This window comes from Hyperolius riggenbachi, chromosome 5 (genome assembly GCF_040937935.1).
Source record: "Hyperolius riggenbachi isolate aHypRig1 chromosome 5, aHypRig1.pri, whole genome shotgun sequence".
Lineage (NCBI taxonomy): Eukaryota > Metazoa > Chordata > Amphibia > Anura > Hyperoliidae > Hyperolius > Hyperolius riggenbachi.
In genome coordinates, this window is record NC_090650.1 from 205,851,942 (window position 1) to 205,875,206 (window position 23,265).

General features: G+C 40.5%; 1 protein-coding gene across 1 annotated transcript in view; it reads right to left on the reverse strand.

Moving 5' to 3' along the window:
- Positions 1–3,207: 3,207 nt before the first annotated feature.
- Positions 3,208–23,265, reverse strand: part of SDHA (succinate dehydrogenase complex flavoprotein subunit A) — a 127,063-nt gene continuing 107,005 nt past the window's right edge. The window contains exons 10-15 of the mRNA XM_068236617.1: positions 18,656–18,827; positions 15,336–15,454; positions 13,043–13,154; positions 11,462–11,592; positions 8,885–8,995; positions 3,208–5,350 (exon numbers count right to left, since the gene is read on the reverse strand). Of these exons, the coding sequence (XP_068092718.1) occupies positions 5,264–5,350; positions 8,885–8,995; positions 11,462–11,592; positions 13,043–13,154; positions 15,336–15,454; positions 18,656–18,827 (732 nt within the window). The 3' untranslated portion in view covers positions 3,208–5,263. The remainder of the gene's footprint in view (positions 5,351–8,884; positions 8,996–11,461; positions 11,593–13,042; positions 13,155–15,335; positions 15,455–18,655; positions 18,828–23,265) is intronic.

Genomic DNA, 23,265 nt, shown 5'->3' on the forward strand with positions numbered 1-23,265 from the left:
GTGACTCGGTCGGCAAGAAGTTAAAAGGTTTTATTACTTTTTCAAATCGCGCTGTTGACTATTTTGTTAATATTGTTCTTTTGCACAGTTTGAGATATACTGTTGTCCATTCAGCTTCTGCTAGCTCTTCTGGTGCAGGGGTCAATTCTGTTTTTTTAACACATTTGTATGTGTGTCCAAGTCAGAAATCAAGAGAAGACTTCACCAGAGTGAATTCAGAGGGTTCACCACAAGATGCAAACCAAAAAACAAGAAAGCCAGATTAGAGTTTGCCAAACGAAATCTAAAAAAAAGCCTTCACATTTCTGGAACAACATCCTATGGATATTCTCTTGTTTTTATTGATGATGTGACTGCTGACAAAAGCAGCAGGATGAATTCAGAAGTGTTTTGGGCTCATATTCAGCCAAATGCTTCAGAACTCATTGGATGGCACTTCACAGTGCAGATGGACAATGACCCAATACATACTGCAAAAGCGACCAAAGAGTTTTTGAAGGGAAAGAAGTGGAATGTTATGCGATGGCCAGGCATGGGCTCATGAAGGACTCAAATCAGTGACTTAAATGAGGCTTAATTGCCTCAGGTGTGTGACTCGGAGAGAGCGGGTTATTTACCCACAAGTCCGCTGTCTTCTATGCGTTTCAAACGTCTTTCACACGTCCTATTGGACACATTGCAAGATTCACTACCGTGCACTTCCTCCTTCTGGCTTTAAAGGGAAGGTTCAGGGAGGGTGGGTAAAAAATGAAAATCAATTTCCACTTACCTGGGGCTTCCTCCAGCCCGTGGCAGGCAGGAGGTGCCCTCGCCGCCGCTCCGCAGGCTCCCGATGGTCTCCAGTGGCCGACCCGACCTGGCCAGGCCGGCTGCCAGGTCGGGCTCTTCTGCGCTCCAAGGCCCGGAACTTCTGCGTCCCACGCCGGCGCGCTGACGTCATCGGACGTCCTCTGGGCTCTACTGCGCAGGCGCAGAACTACTGCGCCTGCGCAGTAGAGCCCGGAGGACGTCCGATGACGTCAGCGCGCCGGCGTGGGACGCAGAAGTTCCGGGCCTTGGAGCGCAGAAGAGCCCGACCTGGCAGCCGGCCTGGCCAGGTCGGGTCGGCCATCGGAGACCACCAGGAGCCTGCGGAGCGGCGGCGAAGGCACCTCCTGCCTGCCACGGGCTGGAGAAAGCCCCAGGTAAGTGGAAATTGATTTTCATTTTTTACCCACCCTCCCTGAACCTTCCCTTTAAGGAGGAAGTGCGGTAGGGTTTCTAATAGGACGCATGCAAGACGTTTGAAACGCATAGAAGACTGCGGATTTATGGGTAAGTAACCCCCTCTCTCCCAGCCGCACACCCGAGGCAATTAAGCCTCATTTAAATCACGAATTTGAGTCCTTACAGACTCGTGAGCCCACCACTGGCAATGGCCAAATCAATCACCTGACCTGAATCCGATTGAGCAGGCATTTCACTTGCTGAAGACAAAACCGAAGGAAAAATGCCCCAGGAACTGAAGAAAGTTGCAGTAGTAGTCTGGCAGAGCATCACCAGGGATGAAACCCAGCGTCTGATGAGGTCTATGCATTCCAGACTTCAGGCTGTAGTTGACTGCAAACAAGTATTCAAAAGTAAAAGTTTGATTTATGGTAATAATTCTGTCCCATTACTTTTGCTCCCTTAACAAGTGGGAGGCACATATGCAAACTGTTGTAATCCCTACACCGTTCACCTGATTTGGATATAAATAGCCTCAAATTAAAGCTGACAGTCTGCAGTTAAAGCACATCATGTTTGTTTCATTTCAAATCCATTGTGGTTGTGTATAGAGCCAAAAATGTTCAGAATTGTGTTGATGCCCCAATATTTATGGACCTGACTGTATATATTACCAAGAACATACTACAGCAGATTGGGCTCCCTTTGTCCCTGAGTTTTGTCATTTGTTTTGTAACCAGTATATGTACCCATGTTTAACTCATGTCAAATTTTTGCCATGTGTGCTTGGAGATGGGGCTTTGTGGTAAGCTACCGCAATGGAGACAAAGGTTGAAAACTGATATGTCTGGATGGATCCTATAAATAAAATAGAATCTGACAACATCTCCACCTATCTGCTTGTCTACATTGAGGAAAACTGAATTTTTTGGTGTAGTGTGAACCTAGCCTTAAAGAGTACTTGCTTTACAATGTGTAATCTTTTAAATCCAAAGCTTTATCTCCCTTTTGTACAGATTGGCGGGCGTCGGCAGCAGTAACTCACCTGCCGCCTGTAAATCAGAGCTCTGAAAGTCGTGGCCATCTGTATCCAAAGTGTTCTGGAGCTCTTCAGAACACTTTAGAAAAAAAAGCTTTGCAGAAGGGGAGGTGGAGTTTCAGTGGTCCTAATTTTGCAGATGGGTTCCTGCCGCTGACACCCACCAATCTGTGCAGGTGGCAGGTAGAGCTGTGCATTAAATGGTTTATAAATGATAAAATAAGTATTCTTCAATGATTTCTTTTCTAAATACACACAAGTGTAAAAAAGCAATTTAGATGCTGCAAAATTCATAAATGGAATTCTTCATATCCATTTTCCATGCTGAGCAACCATGCTGCATTAACCAGGGTTAATCAGGAGCTTCTCTTCTAATACAAAATCATGAATATTACATGCATCTACCCAACAAAATCCTGCATATTTTTCAGTTTTGTGTTAGAGGTATATTTTGCATAAACTGAAGCAAAAAAAGTACACGTTTTCTTTAAAGGATACCCGAGGTGATATGTGACATGATGAGATAGACATGTGCATGCACAGTGTCTTGCACACAAATAACTGCTGTGTTCCAGTTTTTCTTTCTCTGCCTGAAAGATTTAAACATCAGGTATGTAAGTGGCAGTTCCAGTCTGAGTCAGGACTGAGTCAGATTACAGTGTGACCCTCACTGATAAGAAATTTCTACTATAAAACACTTTCCTAGCAGAAAATGGCTTTTAAGAGCAGGAAAGAGATAAAAATGGTCAATAGTTCATAGATTTTAGCTCTGACACACTTCAATAAAATGTGTTTTTGAGCAAAAACAATAAAACAGTAAAAACCCAAAAAATGGATTTAAATATAAAAAAAAAAATTTTTTAGGAGAAGGAAGTTAGATACGATTGTTTATTTCATTAGTTTATTTTTACCTCGGGTCTCCTTTAAAAACACCATCATAAAAAAAACCTGGAAACGTCTCATTTTTCTCAGTTATTTTATTCATCAAGATAAATATACATACTGTTAGGAGAAAAGAAATAGTGACACAGGGTGGCATCACAAAACCAAACGAACCATAATTAAGGTCTTTCCCTTATACTGTTAATATGGCCACAACAGTTTGATTTCCTCCTTGTGGCGCCACATGAAATATTACGGCCTGTCAATCAATTCAGCTTTCTTGAGACTAATACCAGAGTAGCTTTCTTCACCCAGAGGATGTGAGCAGAGTGGTGAGGGGGATTTGCCGGATCTTGGGGAATGTACACAGTGTTTACTGAAAGGAAGAATGTTCACAGCCAACCCAGGAAAGAAGGGAGCAACACATGCACCTAACAACTTAAAACAGAACCCCAAAAACTTTCCAGATAGCTATAATGACCCCCACACATCATACAAACTTACATTTCAAGTATCAAAAAACCTCAATTTGTAGGATATTTCCTACCAAGAGTACATTTACTACCAGTGATCTGTGCAGTGGTGCTTTACTTTTTTCCCTTAGTCCTATTTGTGTGGTTTTTTTTTTTTTTTTAGTTTACAAATTAATCTTAAGCCAAACAAAACATGAATGACACGCAGAGATGATCAATTGATCAGATTTTCAACTTGCTGCTTATTTTGTTGCAATTTGAATGCAGCTAGGAACCTGTCCACTGCAAACAGCAGCAACTGCATTTGGTCCAGTGTGCAGCTGCAGACAACCTGCAAGTAAACTTGCAGCAAACCAGAAAAGATCTCCCTGACCATCTCTAATGACAACTTGCTGAATTCCTCCTTCACAAACCTCAGAAGCTGCCCACTAAACATATGGGCAGGGCTTAGAGTAAAGGTGGCCACTAACGGTCCAATTTCTAGCAAAAAATTGTTTGAGCGATCAGAAATTTTGATCGGATTGGTTGTAAATAATCCCAGTTTATGGACACAATCGATTATGAACGAGTGAAAAAAAGGTCGGACGAATGAATTTTCGTAGAACCAAAATTTGGATTTTCTTGTTGTTGTGATAGATAGGAAGCAACGATTGGTTCGTTGATGGTGTAGGGAACGATGTATTACAATATTTCACTTCCGATCAGAATTTCTGATCGCTCCAACGATTTTTCGCTAGAAATTGGATCGTTAGTGGCCACCTTTAGGATCAGGAAAGCTGGACCTGTATATCAGAAAGCCCCAGTTTAAAGAACTCTGCAAGTTATGTGAGCATGCATACAGCCATCTGCAGGTGCCCACTTCATATTCTTCATTTCAGTTTCATAACTTTAGAGTGAACAATTTAATGTTCATAAACTTAACTGTGGCACAAAAAAAACACATCGTGTACCCAATTATAGCCACCACAATATTGGTTTCCAGAATTTATGAATTGGCAATTTTATTGAATATTTTTTTGTTGTACAGAATGTATATTAAATTATGCAGAATTTGAAAAGGTTTTAAATTAGCGGTCTGTTTTAAAGCAGTTAAATAGAGCCACTGCACAATAACACAAGAGCAGGGACATTCAGAATTTCAACAGCAAGGCTTCAATCAAACTGATGAAAGGTGAATACAGGTGCAGCAGACTAAAGGTGGCCACACACCATACAATGTTTTAAATATCTGTTTAAGAATTGCAATCAATTTTTCTGACAGATTGTAACATTTAAAAAAATAGGACCAATGTACCACACACGTATGTTCAATTTTTTCCCAATTATGATAAAAATGATTGGAAACTGACAAAATTGCTAGGGTGTGTATATTAATAAATTGACAATCCAACACACACCATACAATCTTTAGAAAGATTGAAGAAAAATATCTGGCATTCTGGATTGATTGAAATCGAAGAAAACGGGAAATCCGATCGGATTTTTCAGTCGAATGAAAAAAAGCTTTTGATTTTTTTTCGGGAGATCTGATACTTTTTATCAAATTGCCGTAAAATCGGATCATTTTATTGTATTGTGTGTGGCCACCTTTAGGTGCAAATGTTCTGCTATTATACACAGAAAAAATACCCTAGTTCTTAACCTAAGAACAACAGCGGTACAATTAATAGGAACGAATTGCAGGTGGCACAGAGGCGCAGTCATCCTCATTCAAAGTTGCATCAATAACCGGCCTGTATTTCAGAGTCACCTAGAATGACAAGTACAGAATAACTCTTAACAAGTGAAATTACTTTTACATTAATGGAAGTTATTAAAAAACACCCTAATAACTACTTTTACATAAAGAACGTAATATTCTACATAGATTACTGCCGATCAATGACTTCTAGTAAATCCCTCTCAGGAACTTGGGAGGATGAGGACACACATTTATTTTAAGGGAGACACCACAATGGTATGTTGAATGAATGAACAAGCCCATTGCAAAATCTGCATTGAAGTCCACCACCAAGAAGAAAAAGTATTTCAATTTTAGATAATGTGGAAAGATATTTGAACTACTTGAGTTTTCACTGCAGTCAGTCAATGGAGTTCCCAGTCAGGGACTGCCATTTAGAGCCCTTTTTCACCGGCTGTGCTCCGACTCAACCTGAGTGCTCACATTTTGCCAATCACAAGGGCACCGCAAGTAACTATTTAATCTCAGTGCCCCTTTTCCACTGCTGCAATTACATGCATGGTGATTTGGGAAAGTGCTGCATGCTGCATTTTGTGTGTGCTTGCAATTGACAGTTACTAGCTTTTTTTGTTTTCAATATTTTTTATTGAATTACAAAAACGTATATAAAAGTATACAATAATCATAACAGTAAAAGTCAGATGCTTCCCATGCAAGGGATGTGCTTTGTGGGGTGGGTCGTTACTGTGCCCCAGGACCAGTTTCTGATATTTTTATTGGATTACAGAAAGGTGTAGAACATTTTTGATACCAATAGTTGAGGTCATAGTCATTAACAACATACCCTAGATCAGTTGTAATGGTTCCCCCTTTACACTATCGGGAAGTGGGTTAGGGAACACTTCAGGGAGTAGACCTAGTGTGTTGTGAAAGACAGGAGGGATAATTATGTTGTTCAAATAGCATTATACTTTGGTCGTTTGGTATTCTATTATCGGCTAATGAGGGCAGACCCCTCCTGTGCCCATGTGTAGACTTGTGTGTCAGACTTCATAAGTCCCCACGAGAGAAGTCAGGGTGTGGTGCCAGTCAGGACCAAATGCTGGTGGTGATTGGTACAAGCCTGCATCTACAGGCATGCAGACTGGGGTGTTAAAGTATTTAAATGGGTCTGAGGGGGTGGGAAAATATTACTGATCTAATGATGCAGCTCAGCTGTGTAGGGGAGTACAGTGGAGTTAGGACCTTTTTTTTTCAAAACGCAAACTCTATGGTGAAATGTATGCTGTCCATTGTAAATAACTGATGTGGGGGTAATGGAACAGCATAATTTTGGCCATAGTACCCCTTTAAAAGAAACTTAACAGCTGAACAGTCACCCTGAGGGTGAAAAGTGGGACCGCATGGGGCTATTAGCTTTTTTTAATAGCTGCCAAAAATCATGGGGAAAAAAAACAGACTTTTTAAATGAAGAAAATTGCAATCGCGATTCTCGATGGAAAAGGGCCCTTAAAGGATACCCGAAGTGAGAAATGCCATGATGAGATAGACATGTGTATGTACAGTGCCAATAACTATGCTGTGTTCCTTTTTTTCCTTTCTCTTTCTGAAAGAGTTAAATATCAGGTATGTAAGTTGCTGACTCAGTCAGGAAGTTACTACAGTGTTACCCTCACTGATAAGAAATTGCAACTATAAAACACTTCCCCAGCAGAAAATGGCTTCTGAGAGCAAGAAAACGATAAAACGAGGAATTTCTTATCAGTGAGGGTCGCACTGTAGTCACTTCCTGTCTGAGTCAGCCACTTACATACCTGATACTTTCAGACAGAGAAAAAAAAAAAAAAAGAACACAGCATAGTTATTTGTGTGCTAGGCACTGTACATCTCATGTCACTTCGGGTATCCTTTAAACCTAACAGGGGTTTTAGCTGTTGCCCACACTACAAAAAGAGTTGGATATGTTACGTTTTCTTACTTTATTAACTTCACCTACTTCCTGTCAGAAAAAGGTGAGGGAAATTCTCCAATAGGGAGAAGACAAGAACAAACCACAAGATGTTCTAACTATTCACCATTTTCCTTTTTTTTTTTTAGCTGTAGTTATGCTTTAAAAATATTTTCACTCAACATTGTTTCCCCCTTATAGCTGGAGTGTAACTGGGCAGTGGACACATGTGGCTCTCTGCACATGCTACAGCAGGAATAACAGGGACACCGCTTAATCTCCGAAAATAGACTGCAATAGTCATCCTTTTATGCAGAAATCAATATTTATAATGCTCTTCTTCAAATGCTTCACTTTTTTTTAAGCTGCACAGAGACATTACAGAACAAGGTTTCCACTTATCAGACTGTGCTCCTCCTCACACAGTATAAATCACAAGGCAAGTATTCATATATAGATAGCACTAAATGGATCCACAATATTTTCCCACACATTCAGTGTTAAATTCAGGAGCGCGAGTTAAAAAAGCCATGTGAGCGCACGGTAGTGCTGTATAACGTGCGCTCCTAAATTACTTGTGCTCCTCACTAAGTTCCAGCCGCTTCTTTCATCTACCACGAGATGTGAAGTATCATGACTGCGATACTTGACTAGCGCGGCCGCTACTACATCAATTCACGCAATTGCGATACTTCACATCTGGCAGCAAATGAAAGGAGCAGCTGGAACTTAGTAAGGTGCGCACATAGCTTAGGAGCGCACACTATGCTGCACTACAGCGCTTTGCATGTGCAGCACACATGGCTTTTTAACTTGCGCTGCTGAATTGCTGAATCAAGCTAATTGTAATAGTGAATGAGCAAATAAGAGTGCTGGGGATTTCTAGAATACATATTACGGTATCAATAATAGGTACACTGGACTAACAGATTAGGGATTTAGTAAGCAATATCCAACATCAGTGCCCATTTGCTCACTGGTCTCTAAATTGTTATAAAACAAAGTGCTGGAGGCTGTATTGTGGAAGCTGTGATGTCATTTTTTTCTCTCCCTGTTCTTAACATGCTATTCCCTGTGAGGAGTTTACCATACTTTCTGTCTCAGTTTCTAGGCACAGACATCTAGATGAGGCATCTTAATGAGAATTGCTCTTTCTCCTTCAATCCATTGGATTCCTGTCCGGCCTAGAAAATGGGAAGCAAAGTGTTCATACACGCATCCAATTTCGATTGGCCAAATTTATCACTTCCATTAAGTATTTGAATACTGTAAAATTGTGTAGGTGAGCTCTCACGCTACACGGAAGTAGTAAAATTGGCTAATCAAAATGTCATGAGTGTACACACCCAAATCAATCTTGTCAAAAAGGAAACCGTGATAAAAACACGTTTTAATCCCTCAGATATCTATCTGAAAAAGTGTTTTTATTACTTCTTGTGTTGCAGTTTATGGTTATTCGCTTTATGTGCTGATAAGTGTCATTGGAACAGGAGGGGAGTAAATCACAAGTAAATGTGAAAAATGAACATGGAGTTAAGCATTCTGTATTCTACCAAAAGAAATAAAAAAAGCAATGACTTCTGGTTACCGTTATGTGTACATATTTATATGCAACATTTAAAACCAGCTTATAAGTGGAAAAAAAATCTCTTTACCTTGCCATCCTTGTCAACAAATGACAAAGTGTGTTTTCTCCAGTGTTCTTCCACTGGTTTCTTCTGCTGCCCTTGCAGTGGCTTGGAGAAGTCATATTCATCAATTCTCACCTAAATAGTTACACAAAAGTTTCATTTATTTGCAGACCTGGCTATGAAATGATTATTCCTGAAACAAAGCACCAAAATAAAACTACAGTGTATATATATCACTATATCTATCCTAAAATGAACACTGTTCTTATGATTTTAATACATAGAAAAGTTAAAAAGCTGCTAAGTAGACATCTCGCTTTAGTTAACTCTGATATAGTAACCTTCTAGATATAGTAAAATCAGTCCTCAGGTCCGAGCAAATGTGTCTGTATAACTAAACAATGTAAGACCAATTCGGATATAGTAAACTTTTGATATAGTAAACTACTTTTCCTGGTCCCTTGGAGCTTACTATAAAGGGATTCTACTGTACTAGCTCCATCTAGATGTGTCAAAATGGCACCAATTGCTTGACCACAGAAGTATGAAACAGCGTCTTACACACTTATGAGGCCTGTCACCAGGCACCGAGTGACACTACAGGCTAGCGGCAATGTGTTCTGTTGCTATGCATGAGGTGGTGGGCGGATGGAGCAGCGCGGGTATGATGTCACATGGGAGCCAGGAGAGAGTGGGAAGAACAATGCTTTTGTTCGTCGCTCAGGCGGATCGGTGGCTTCTCCAACAGCACTGTCTATTACGAATCTTACTTATGGGGAGGTTAATGTTATATATAATTTAAAAAAAAAATACTTTATTTTCAGTAACCGTTACCTTTAGGAAAGGGTTACACTGTGCTAGTTAATAAACAGGATAATGTAGATTAAAACAGAATCATACAGCCCAGTTAAAAAAAGGAACGGTTTTGCAGCACGATTGACCATCTAATTTAATAAGCAAATTGAATCAGATGAAAATCAGTACCGCAACGAGCATCCCGATCGAAGTTTCGATCGTTTCCGGGAAGAAATCGTCACGAGGTTGATTCCTGAGAGATTCAATGCCGAAATTGATTGTGAATCTGCCTGTGGTGTATGGGCAGCCAACAGATCCCTCTCTGATCAGATTCAAGCAGAGAGAGATCTGTCTCTTTCTCGATCTGCCCACACAACACCTGATAGGGATCTTTGGAAGTGAAGTGTGGCGTCCAGCTGACAATTCGTAGGGGCCGGAACACAGTGCGCTTTTATCAGCTTTTCAGCAACACATGAATGTGACAGACTGATATGTGTTGCTGAAATGCAGAAAGAAGGTAGCTAGTGTATCCAGGCCCTAAAGGAAGTAGTATCAACCCCTCTCATTAGCTTAGGCCCACTGTCGCAAAAATTGTAAGATTTAAAATGCACACATAAAATGTGCATGTGTCCCAGGGAAAATGCAATATAAAATCATTTTTCCCTATGTCACTGTCACTTTTCACATCAATTATTGAAAATCTTAAACGTATTGGACTAGTCTATCCCCTCATGGAAGATTATCAGGTAAAAAGCACTTATTGAACCCTCAGTTGATCAGTCTAACTGCCAAAATAGTGTGCAAACAAGAAGAAAAGCTGACCAGTATATTTTGTTTAGATCCTTTAAGCAGTGCTCCCCAACCCTGTCCTCAGCGCACACGGCGAATCCAGCGCTGGAGACTTGGGCGCAGCAGCACAGGAGACATCGGGCGCAGCTGGCGCCACCATAGGCCGTAATAGGAATTGCGGCTATAGTAGGCACAGGGAGTAACTTCAGCGTCGTCAGAAGACGGAGCTGAAGTTGCTTTTAAAACAATAATTCGGCTTCCAGCAATAGCTGGAAGCCGAATTATATCATTCCCCACTATCCATGGCGGCCTGGAGGGGGAATAGTATTTAACATGGCCTGGACTTGTGCAGCAGCAGGATCAGCCATATACCAGCTGTGTCCTGCGCCCAAGTCTCCAGCGCCGTTCTCTCTCGTACGCGTCCTCAGGGCCCACCAACAGTGCATGTTTTGTAGAAATCCAAAGAGGTAGTTAATAAGCTCTGCTGAGACACTAATTACCTAACCTGTGAATGTTTGTGGTTTTCTGCAAAACATGCACCGTTGGTGTGCCTTGAAGACAGGGTAGGGGAGCTCTGCTTTACAGGGAGTGCTTTTGTAAAGAATAAAAATAATACTGAGAATCCCTCTTGAGGAGATGGACAAGTCCAACATCTGTCAGATATGTCCACTTTTTACTGCCTACTGTAAGTGACAGCACTAGAGGAATAAAAAAAAAAGCAATGTATAGTCCATTTTTTTCACAATAGTGGTCCTTTAACTGCCATATAGTTTTCAGTTTGGGTACCAAATAGTTTAGTACTCCGGGCAGCCATATTTGCCAGACACCCAGAATTGAACATTACTACTACTATTAAAATAGGTGGGATACACAAAAAGGCTCAACTCTATTTAAACTCCAACAGCAGTGGCTACATCCAGGTCTAGATCTTTATACTTATATGTATATAGATAATTTTCTAACAAAAAATAGAAATGATTTGAAACTGAGCAAATTATACCCACAAATCATTCTCACCTTATAGTCTTCTCGGGCATGAGCACCTCTACTTTCCTTACGGGCTTCTGCACCATAGATAGTCTGGAGGGCACACAGCATTAGGTTTTGCAATTCAAGTGCTTCTACCAGGTCACTATTCCAAACAATTCCTAGAAGAGATTACCAGCACTATTAATATTACATTTGTCGCATCTTTCTGAGTTCAGTAATTACAAGAATTTACCCACAGCAACCACAAGAATAGTGTGGAAGGCTTCAGAAGCATTTGTGTCCTCAAGTGCTTCTGAACACAGGTGGTTCCGTACTGCACATGCGTGAGCACACACACTCACGCAGTACAGAGCCGTCCCTTCTTTCGAAAGCTTCCAGTGGGTGATAACAGTGCTGGAACAAGGTGAACAAGGGAATACAGGGAAGACTCTATAGGATCCAGAGCCTTCCCTCTCCATACGTATCATCAGACTCTTTAGTTTGAACTCTCTTCACTATATATATATATATATATATATATATATATATATATATATATATATATATATATATATATATATATATATATATATATATATATATATATATATATATATATATATATCCTGGTGAGCAATTGTCTTTAGGGTTCTTCCTGCTCCCTCTGCAACAGCGTTTTCACCCCAGGCTGGAAACAATCTATGCTGAAAGTGCTCATGCACATCTTCTTTCTTTTGTTCATTAGCACTTCCTTTTACTGGTCCTGCGTGGTTCAGAAATAACGCATGACCAGTTCAGAATTGCTTGTGCATAGCTACGGGCGCTTCTGGATTGGATTTGACTGATGGGTCAGTCGAATGTTAAAAAGGATGGGAACAGAGAGTGGAAGGGACAACATGAAGTCTTTCAAGAGTAAGTAAATGAAATGAATATGTGCTTAATTTACATTTCACTTCAAGTGTACTTTAAGCATACAGAGCAACGTTTTCTTAATCTCTTCAGTTATATTTGACACTGTAGCAATCCAGGACTAAGCAAAAAATGACAAGAATTTTAATGATGCCATAACGGAAGAGGTACCCTATAATTAGGCAAGCTCTTCAATGTAGCTATGAGTACGTAGCTACTCGGTATTGAAATGTAAATTACACAGCTGTGATCATGGAAGATGAGGGTTAACTTACCCATGTGGCCGTCTGATGCAATGCACTAATGCACTCCATTTGCGCCCCACGTCACATTCCAGTCATTCCCATGCTTCCTGCTTCAACCCGGAAGGAGGAAGATTGGGAGTGACATATAATGAAATGTAACGCGAATGGAGCCTATTGCATCAGACAACCGCATGGGGTAAGTTAACCCTCATCTCCCATGGTCACAGCTGTGTCATTTACATTTCGATTCAGAGTAGCTACGAACTCGTAGCTACTCGGAAGAGCACGCCTATCTATAATTATTCACACTGGGACGCTGAAATCAGGCAACTACATGAAACCAAAAGGAGATAAATTTAGTCTTATTACCATGTAATTTTGTTATTACATAATCTATATATTACTAAAGAAAAATTAGATACTGAATACAATGATACACAAAAAATACTACATAGTTAGAACACACAAAATGTACCTCTGTCAAAGGTTTTGATATCATCCATGGCACGGTTTACCTCGCTCAACTTCTCACATCCTTCCTGCAGTACTGAGCCCGTCCGGAAGACGGCAGCATGACTCTGCATCGTCTAAATTACAGAAAGGAATTACTGTATTAACAAAACTGCTTATAATAGGTTAAAATTCATATTTCATGATTTAGCATCAGAAATCTCCATTGTGACTGACTTGCAGGGATGATCAATCAGATGCAAATCATTCTGAGTTTATACAGGACTATGCAAATTTTCAATGCAAATTTATGCAGCTTGAAAATGGACCAATTTAATTCCTAATTTAATTAATTTGTACTGAGAATTTGCTTGCGAAATAATTCCCCCCCCCCCCAATTTTTCTTTTTTAATTTGTAGATCGTAGTAGTAGTAGTATTAGATTGTAGTAGATTTAGCCGGTCATTTAAATCTGATACATTAATGCAAAAATTCACGGATACAGTGGGTTGCAAAAGTATTCGGCCCCCTTGAAGTTTTCCACATTTTGTCACATTACTGCCACAAACAATCAATTTTATTGGAATTCCACATGAAAGACCAACACAAAGTGGTGTACACGTGAGAAGTGGAACGAAAATCATACATCATTGCAAACATTTTTTTATAAATAAATAACTGCAAAGTAGTGTGTGCATAATTATTCGGCCCCCTTTGATCTGAGTGCAGTCCGTTGCCTATAGACATTGCCTGATGAGTGCTAATGACTAAATAGAGTGCACCTGTGTGTAATCTATTGTCAGTACAAATACAGCTGCTCTGTGAGGGCCTCAGAGGTTGTCTAAGAGAATATTGGGAGCAACAACACCGTGAAGTCCAAAGAACACACAAGACAGGTCAGGGATCAAGTTATTGAGAAATTTAAAGCAGGCTTAGGCTACAAAAAGATTTCCAAAGCCTTGAACATCCCACGGAGCACTGGTCAAGCGATCATTCAGAAATGGAAGAAGTATGGCACAACTGTAAACCTACCAAGACAAGGCCATCCACCTAAACTCACAGGCCGAACAAGGAGAGCGTTGATCAGAAATGCAGTCAAGAGGCCCATGGTGACTCTGGACGAGCTGTAGAGATCAACAGCTCAGGAGGGAGACTCTGTCCATAGGACAACTATTAGTCATGCACTGTACAAAGTTGGCCTTTATGGAAGAAGTTGCTTTAGTCAGATGAGACCAAATTGGAACTTTTGGCCAAAATGCAAAACGCTATTTGTGGCGGAAAACTAACACTGCACATCACTCTGAACACACCATCCCCACGGTCAAATATGGTAGTGGCAGCATCATGCTCGGGGGTTGCATCTCTTCAGCAGGGACAGGGAAGCTGGTCAGAGTTGATGGGAAGATGGATGGAGCCAAATACAGGGCAAACTTGGAAGAAAACCTCTTGGAGACTGCAAAAGGACTTGAGACTGGGGCTGAGGTTCACCTTCCAGCAGGACAATGACCCTAAACATAAAGCAGGGCAACAATGGAATGGTTTAAAACAAAACATATCTATGTGTTAGAATGGCCCAATCAAAGTCCAGATCCAGTCTAAATCCAATCTAGAATCTGTGGCAAGACCTGAAAACTGCTGTTCACAAACGCTGTCCATCTAATCTGACTGAGCTGGAGCGGTTTTGCAAAGAAGAATGGGCAAGGATTTCAGTCTCTAGATGTGCAAAGCTGGTAGAGACATACCCTAAAAGACTGGCAGCTGTAATTGCAGCAAAAGGTGGTTCTACAAAGTATTGACTCAGGGGGCCGAATAATTAAACACACCCCACTTTGCAGTTATTGATTTGTAAAAATTTTTTGGAATGATGTATGATTTTCGATCCACTTATCACATGTACACCACTTTGTATTGGTCTTTCATGTGGAATTCCAATAAAATGGATGCATGTTTGTGGCAGTAATGTGACAAAATGTGGAAAACTTCAAGGGGGCCGAAAACTTTTGCAAGCCACTGTATGTGTAAAAACTGATTTTCAAGTTAGGAGTTGTAAGTTTATGTCCTAAGTTTCAAGTTTGCAAATGTTATTTTTTTTTATTAGTGGTTCTTTGTTCATCTTTGAGGTAAGCCTTCGCTTAATTTAACGGTTTTTAATCATATTGTTTTGGGGCACCTCCTTCCATCAACTATTACTACATGAAGTGTTCTCAATAACCAGCCTACAGTAATGAACTTGAAATTCGGAACGGCAAAATGTTTGATACAAATTTAACAGATCGATTTTAAATTCTGAACAAGAACTTTTTTTAAGCGTATTCTTACCTTCTGCATGTTGAGTCTCAACTCTGATGTTCTTGTGCTTCCATTGGCAAACCGTAACCTGTCTAGATTTGCAACAGATTCCTCTCCAGCATTGGGTTTAATTGAAGGTGCTGGCTCAGCTAAAAATAAGAATAGAAAATCAACCACTTACTGTGTTTTCCCATTCTAAATTACTGGGTTTTTACCCCTAAGATTCCTGACAATTTTGGCATTTCAGCTGTGTCACTATGGATACAGCAATAACTTTTTATTACTTAGGCCATCGAATGGATACATATGTTTTTTTTTTCATGACAATCTAGGCTTTCTTTCAGGAATATTTTTTTCCCAAGAATTGTTAAAAGGAGATCATTTACGAATGAGGAAAAAAATAAAAAGTGGTTTATTCACAACCTATTAAAAATCCTATTCATAAACTATTAAAAATAGTGTGAAAAATGTTTTTTTTTTAAATGAATGGTTTCATCAATTAACACGTGTATGTAAACAGTGACGGATGACGGACTGGGAGGCTGATCCATTTGTTAGGGGTGGTTTTTTTTTGTTACTTTCATTTCACAAATATAACTCCTGCCTACCTAGTTTCCATTGGTTTAATCCAGGGCTATGATGAATCGCCGTTAGGGCTCCCTGCACACTGCATGCGATTCTGATTTTGAATCAGTTTGTACATCCGATTCTTAAGCGTTACTGCATGCTGCGTTTTTTTCCTCCGTTTTTCGGTTGAGTGCATTCAGGGAAAATCAGAATTGCAAATCTGAATCGGAAAATGGATTTGCTGTGTGCAGGGAGCCTTACAGCTGTTAAAATAATGACTGAGCTGCTCTGTAGTTTCCTCTTTCCTCTCCCAAAAGCGGTATCGTCACCATAAAAATCAAATTTCAACAGCAACTGGTCTGAGTGTATTAAGTGATAAAGATGCTAAAAAAGAGTGATATTAAGTGATAAAGATGATAAAGATGCTAATCCTGCATTCAAATCTTTCAAAACTTTTTCTGCCGTTATGATTTGGAGTTATCACATACTTAAGGAGCACTGGCCCTTTAGTAGTCGGTGTCAAAGAATTGCATGCTGGGGGTTCTTTTTATCTATAATCTATTCCTCCTCTTTCCTTTATTCCCCTGCCAGCTGTTTATCTGAGACCTAATCCCCTACTCACTTGTGTTTACAAGCAAGGCTGAGGCGACTCAGCGATTGGAGGAGACAAGAAAAAAAGTAAAGGGCAGAAATGACATCACGAGTTAGCCTTAACTGTGGGCAAAAGACATGGCCCCCACCAGGAGAGAATTATCTTCATTTACTATATAACATTCACTGAAATCAAAACGTGGACTGTACAATACATGTGTTATGCAAGTAGATCAAGTATTTATCTACTTATATATGTGGTACACACGCCATACTTTAGCAAAAGACTTGTCTGTCAGACCCTCCCGCTGGGCGGATGTTCTGCCGACAGTAGGACATGTGGACACTCTGTCGGCAAACTGATAAGACTGTTCGGATCTGTCAGAAACCGTATTGTCTTAACAGGAAGACTGTTTCTGACAGATCCGAACAGTCTTATCAGTCTGCCGACAGACTGAACACACGTCCTACTGTCAACAGAACATCCGCCCAGCAGGAGGGTCTGACGGACCTGTCATTTGCTACAGTACGGCGTGTGTACGCACCTTAATAGATCAGAAGGGCTGCCAGGCAACAGATATTGTTTAAAAGGAAATAAATATGGCAGCCTCCAAATACTTCTCACTTCAGGTGTCCTTTACGGCCAATTATAAATGATACAAGGGGTTAATTAGTTAGGTAGGGATAGCAATTCACTACAGGGAAGAAGAAAAAACAACAACTTTATTTTTCAATGTGACACTGTCACTTTAACTTAAAAAACTCACTATTAAAGAACAAGCGACACCCATGCTAACCTAAAAAACACATATATAAGTAGATAAATACTACTTCCACTTGCATAACAGATGTATTGTGCTATTCGTGTAATGATTCCTGTGAATTTTATAAAGGAAAAACAGAAAATCCTGTTCTAGGCAGTGGCCATCTTGCCAAGCTAATGCTGACATCATATCCTCCCTGACTCTTGTTTTCCCCCCTCCCTTCTCTTGCTCATTGTGTATTCATTAGCTGCCATCCTCCCAGAGTCTTCAGACACTCCCACTAAGGTGTATACCAACTGTCTTTTTTATTTACACATCCAATCACTGAGTCACCTCAGCCTTGCTTGTAAACACAAGTAATCAGAGCAGCAGCTAGGCAGGGAAATAAATGGAAGAGGAGGAATATATTATAGATAAAAATAACTCCCAGCATTCAACTCTTTGGCACTGTTTGGCACTAGGGCCAATGCTCCTAAAGTATGTGATAACTACAAACCATAACAGCAGAAAAAGTTTTGCAAGTTTCGAATGCAGGATTAGCATCTTTATTACTTAATACACTTAGACCAGTTGGTTTTGAAATTTGATTTTTATGGTGACAATACCGCTTTAAGTTGGTGCATGAGTGTACACGCGCTCATGCACAAGGGGCAGGGGTACATGCGAGCATGTGCACGATAGCAGCAGCAGCTTTTAGTGCTAGATGTGAGTCTCACAACCAGGGATCTTTAGAGTAGCAGATTTGGATGCGAGACTCACATCATGGAATCTGAAGTAGTTAAAGAACCAGCATTGTGCAAATCTGTAAAATGTAAAATACACGTGTACACATACTTACAAAAAGGACATTTCTCCCAGAGTAAACTGCACTATAAATTAATTTTCACCTATGTTCCTGTCGTCCTTTAAATGATTTATGAAGAGATGGACTAGTCCAAAACCTGTCACGTCTGTCAGATTTCTACTGCCTACTGCAAGTGACAGCATTATAGGAGAAAAAGTAATTTATGGCTCATTTTACTCTGGAAAAAATTTACTTCTTATTTGTATGTTTGCACATATTTTAAATGTTACAGTTTTTCACTGTAGTGCCCCTTTAAATTACAGTGAAAGAATACATTGCATCCTACATAATAATCCTCAAGTGTCTCTGCGTCCCCTGTCCCTCTGCATTTGTGCTACTGCGCATGTGCAGCAGGGACAGCCGTGGGGCCAGGGGGAGGGTGGGGCCTGGGGGCTTGTGCCAGGGCACGCGTGCTGACATGCAGCGGTGGCGGTCAAAGGGGCGGGAGGGGGGTTGTTAGACAGACCTATAGGAAAAAAAAAAAAAAAAGTCATGAAAACCTGATACAGTGGACAGGAAAACACTAATTGTATCTGGGTAACACATATGCCAATACTACATAAATACGTTTAGCATCAACATACCAGGTTTGCAACTTTCTGCTATACTAAGAGCACAGGCACGGCCAAAAACAACTATATCTAGGAGGGAGTTTGCACCAAGCCGGTTCGCCCCATGCACAGAGGCTGATGCAGCTTCACCACAAGCATATAGTCCAGGTACTACTCTGTCTTCACCATCTACATGGATTATAGCCTGAAATGAAAGTACAATTAACACTTTATATCAGTGCTTACCAAATAAAATCAAATAGATTTAACTTCAATAAGATTGAAAGTAATATCATCAGCCTTTAAAGTGACTCTGTAACAAAAATTACAACGTTTTTTCTACCATCCTACAAGTTCCTAAACCTATTCTAACCTGTTCTGGCTCACTGCAGCACTTTGTACTATCACCGTCTCTGTAATAAATCAATGTATCTTTCCCCTGTCAGACTTGTCGGCCTGTGTCTGGAAGGCTGCCAAGTTCTTCAGTGCTGGTCTGTTCCTCTATGCACACTCCAGTGTGTGTTTTATTTACATAAGCCAGCAGCTTCTCTGCTATCTTATCAGTGATAGAAGAGAGCTGGATAAAAATCCTCCTCTGTAATTAAGGTCCGTACACACGCCGGACTTTAGGCAACGACGGGTCCGTCGTTGCCTCCCGCTGGGTGGGCGTGCCAGCGACAGTCCGGCGTGTGTACGCTCTGTCGTCAGACTGATACGGCTGTTTCTGAGCGTACACACGCCGGACTGTCGCTGGCACACCCACCCAGCGGGAGGCAACGACGGACCCGTCGTTGCCTAAAGTCCGGCGTGTGTACGGACCTTTAGGCTGTGAAAGTAGCTGGCTGACACATACTGAGGAATTACAAACACAGGCACATGCAGAGCTGTCTGCAGGAAGCCTGTAATGTTCAGTGCATGAGAGAAGCAGGGGACAGAAGGTAAACACACAAATGATCTTTTGAGATTCAAAAGGAAAGCTGTATACAGCCTGCTTGTGTATGGATGTATTTTCTATGTGTGGACATATTGTACATCAACCTACTTCCTGTTTTGGTGGCCATTTTGTTTGTTTATAAACAAACTTTTTAAAACGGTTTTTGACTACTTTTAATGCGGCGGGGAGCGGCGAAATTGTGACAGAGGGTAATAGGAGATGTCCCCTAACACACTGGTATGTTTACTTTTGTGTGATTTTAACAATACAGATTCTCTTTAAACCTGTACTCCATGCATACTACAAAACCATGAGCTTCATTTGCACCTTGAAATAACATTTGGATTGTTATTGGTCTACCAAAGCCGATGTCTGCTACCCTTTTTGCCTGCTTGGCTGTATTGCGTACCAAGTCAGCCTTTGCAAAGTAGCTTCAAAAATCCAGTGAATTACTGTTTCTCCACAAAGTTAACGTATCTGATTATCTATAGCAGTTGTCAGATATGAAGACATTTCATATCAGATATGTGCAGAGGAGGTGCTAGCAGGGGTTTGCTGGTGCATAAGTTACTGCATGAACTTGCTCACCACCGGTATAGCCTTCCCCATTAACCATTTAATGACATGCTGACTTATAAAAACATCCTGCTAGAGCAGGCATGGGCAAACTCGGCCCTCCAGCTGTTACGGAACTACAAGTCCCACAATGCATTTGCCTTTATGAGTCATGACTGTGGCTGTCAGACTCCTGCAATGCATTGTGGGACTTGTAGTTCCTTAACAGCTGGAGTGCCAAGTTTGCCCATGACTGTGCTAGAGCCTCTTAATGGCTCCAGGACGTTTTAAGTCAGACAGTGCTGCTGCCGATGTGCACGTGCGCGCTTGTGCATTCCTGTGCACGTGCAAAAAGTGAAAAAAAAACACCAAAGAAAAAATACCCCTTTATTTCCAAATAATATATTGTCACCATACTTTGTACTAGGGACATAATTAAAATCTTGCGAGAACCAGGACAAATGGGCAGATAAAATGTGTGGGTTTTATGAACAGTAGCAGTGTTTATATTAAAACCATAGGGGATGAAATTGGAGAAATAGTGTATTTTTCCTTGTATTTTCCTTTAAAATGCATAGAAAATAAAGTAATTACTGAAAAGATCAACCCCAAAAAGCCCAATTGGTGGTGAAAAGAAACAAGATATAGATACATTTCATTGTGATTAGTAGTTATTAAGCTATTGGCAAATGAAAGGGATGAGCACAGAAAGGTGAAAAAAATCGCTCTTGACCGTTAGGGTAAAAACTGCCTTGGGGTGAATTGGTTAAACAATTCACACAATGTCCTATGGTTTGGGGCGGTAGGAGTTTGGGGCGGCAGGGGTTTGTGGGGGGTGTTCTTATATATTGTATGCGTGTACATACACTGATCAACTGAAACCACTTGCCTACTATTCTGTATGTCCCCTTATGTCATCTGTGACCTGTTGAAGGCATGGACTTCACAGGACCCCCTAAAACTATTGTATGGTATTTAGTACCAAGACATTAGCAGTAGATCTTTTAGCTGCAAAATGGGGCCAGCCTTTAGCATGAGCACCCAGAGTAGTTGCTAAAAGTGGAGCTGTCAGCCACATATATAAGTAGATAAATACTTGCTGTGCTTACATAACATATGTATTGTGCTGTGAACATTTTGATTTTAGTGATTTTTGTATAGTAAAAAATGTTTTACTTGTATAGTTAAAAAAAATAAAGAAAAAAAGAGAAAGAAAATCCTTCTTAGGATTTTCCATTTTGTCTTTGTCTATCTTGAAGCCAACCCTGACATTTCCTCCCTTACTCTGTCTGTGTATCATTGCCAGCCCACCTCCCTGTCTTCAGACACTACCACCCAGCTCTGCAGTAGAAAGTGCATTGAGAAATATTGGCCAATCAGAGAAGAACAGAGGTGTGGGAGGGGAAAACAGGAGAGAGGCCTGGTGCACACCAAAACCCGCTAGCAGATCCGCAAAATGCTAGCAGATTTTGAAACGCTTTTTCTTATTTTTGTGTAGCGTTTCAGCTAGCGTTTTGCGGTTTTGTGTAGCGGTTTTGGTCTAGTAGATTTCATATATTGTTACAGTAAAGCTGTTACTGAACAGCTTCTGTAACAAAAACGCCGGCAAAACCGCTCTGAACAGGCGTTTTTCAGAGTGGTTTGCGTTTTTCCTATACTTAACATTGAGGCAGAAACGCATCCGCAATCCAAAAAATGCCTCACCCCGGGAGTATGCGTTTTTGCAAAACGCCTCCCGCTCTGGTGTGAACCACCCCATTGAGATACATTGACCAAGCGTATCCGCAGCCGCAAGCGGCTGCAGAAACGCTGAAAAAGCCGCTCAGTGTGCACCAGCCCAGAAAGAAGCTGCAGTCAGTCAGGCTGCATTAGTTAAGGCTGAGGGGAAAGTAAAGAAGAAAAAAAGAAAACCCAGCATGCCCTGCAACTTCCTTTGTTCGGCAGATGTACCAAATCAGAGCCAGGGAAACTGAGGAATGATGTTTTATGGAGAAGTAAAAGTGATTTTTAACTTTTGGATTGGCTGGTTAACATCCTTATTACTTGTTCACCAGATAAAAATAAAGAATTGATTTTGTTTATTTTTTTTAAAACCGATTTTTATTAAAGGATAGTTACAGTACAATAAAATCGTCATCTTATTATGCCAAAGAGCATCTTTTTTTACATCACATTTTACACTTCAACTTTTCAAAACATTATCTACTTTTCCTTTAACATTCTAACAGTTAGCCCTTGACCCTCTCGCACCATCCTTTTTCTTTCCCTTTTATCTCCCTCCCCCCCTCCTCCCTTCCCTAAACACATCCCCTATTAACTTTCATGGATAGGCAGTGACAGATCCCCTCCTTCCGATGGGCTATTTTTCCCAGTTATACTTCCCTTTCTTTTCCTATATTTCCAAATCATCCTTTCCTCAGAGTTCACATTTCAGTCATTCTTTTACCTGGTAGAGCATTCCAGTTTCCCCAGCGTGCCGTTCAGTTGTTCCACACAATACCATTCTGTGTATTTGAATGGTTCCATAATTAAATCTATTTCCGATCTCCTGTAGTAGAATGTTATAAATTTTTTCCATTTTGTGAAGAATCGTTTAGTATATTTTGATTTATGTGCCAATACTATAATTTTTTTCCCTTTCAAACAGGAATCTCAATTCTTTTTTTATTTCCCCGGTCTGTGGGGTTGTTGGGAATATCCATCTATTAAATATTACCTTTCTTGCTGCTATAATTATTGTGTGAACCAACTTGCTCGGCACCTCATCAGGCCTATCTCTCACTCCTTTACTATAATAGTTAAACAACAACATGAATGGATCTTTTGCAACAGTCTTCCCACATATCCTTTTAATCAATCTACATACCGAGTCCCAAAATTGGGATATTATTGGGCACTCCCATACACAATGAAACAAGTTTGCATTGACCATATTACATTTTGGACATTGTGCTTTATATTCCATTGGTGGTGGATTCCTGTACCTAATATCAAATGCATATTTAGCTCTGTGTAAGAATAGCAAATGGGATTCTCTCCATATTTCGAAAATGTTGAGGAGGGTGTCTTGGCACCCTATGGAAAAAGGTACAGGAGACAAAAAAAGGGAGCCCAGTAGTGCAATATGTCAGTTGTAAGTGTTGAGGAAAAAATG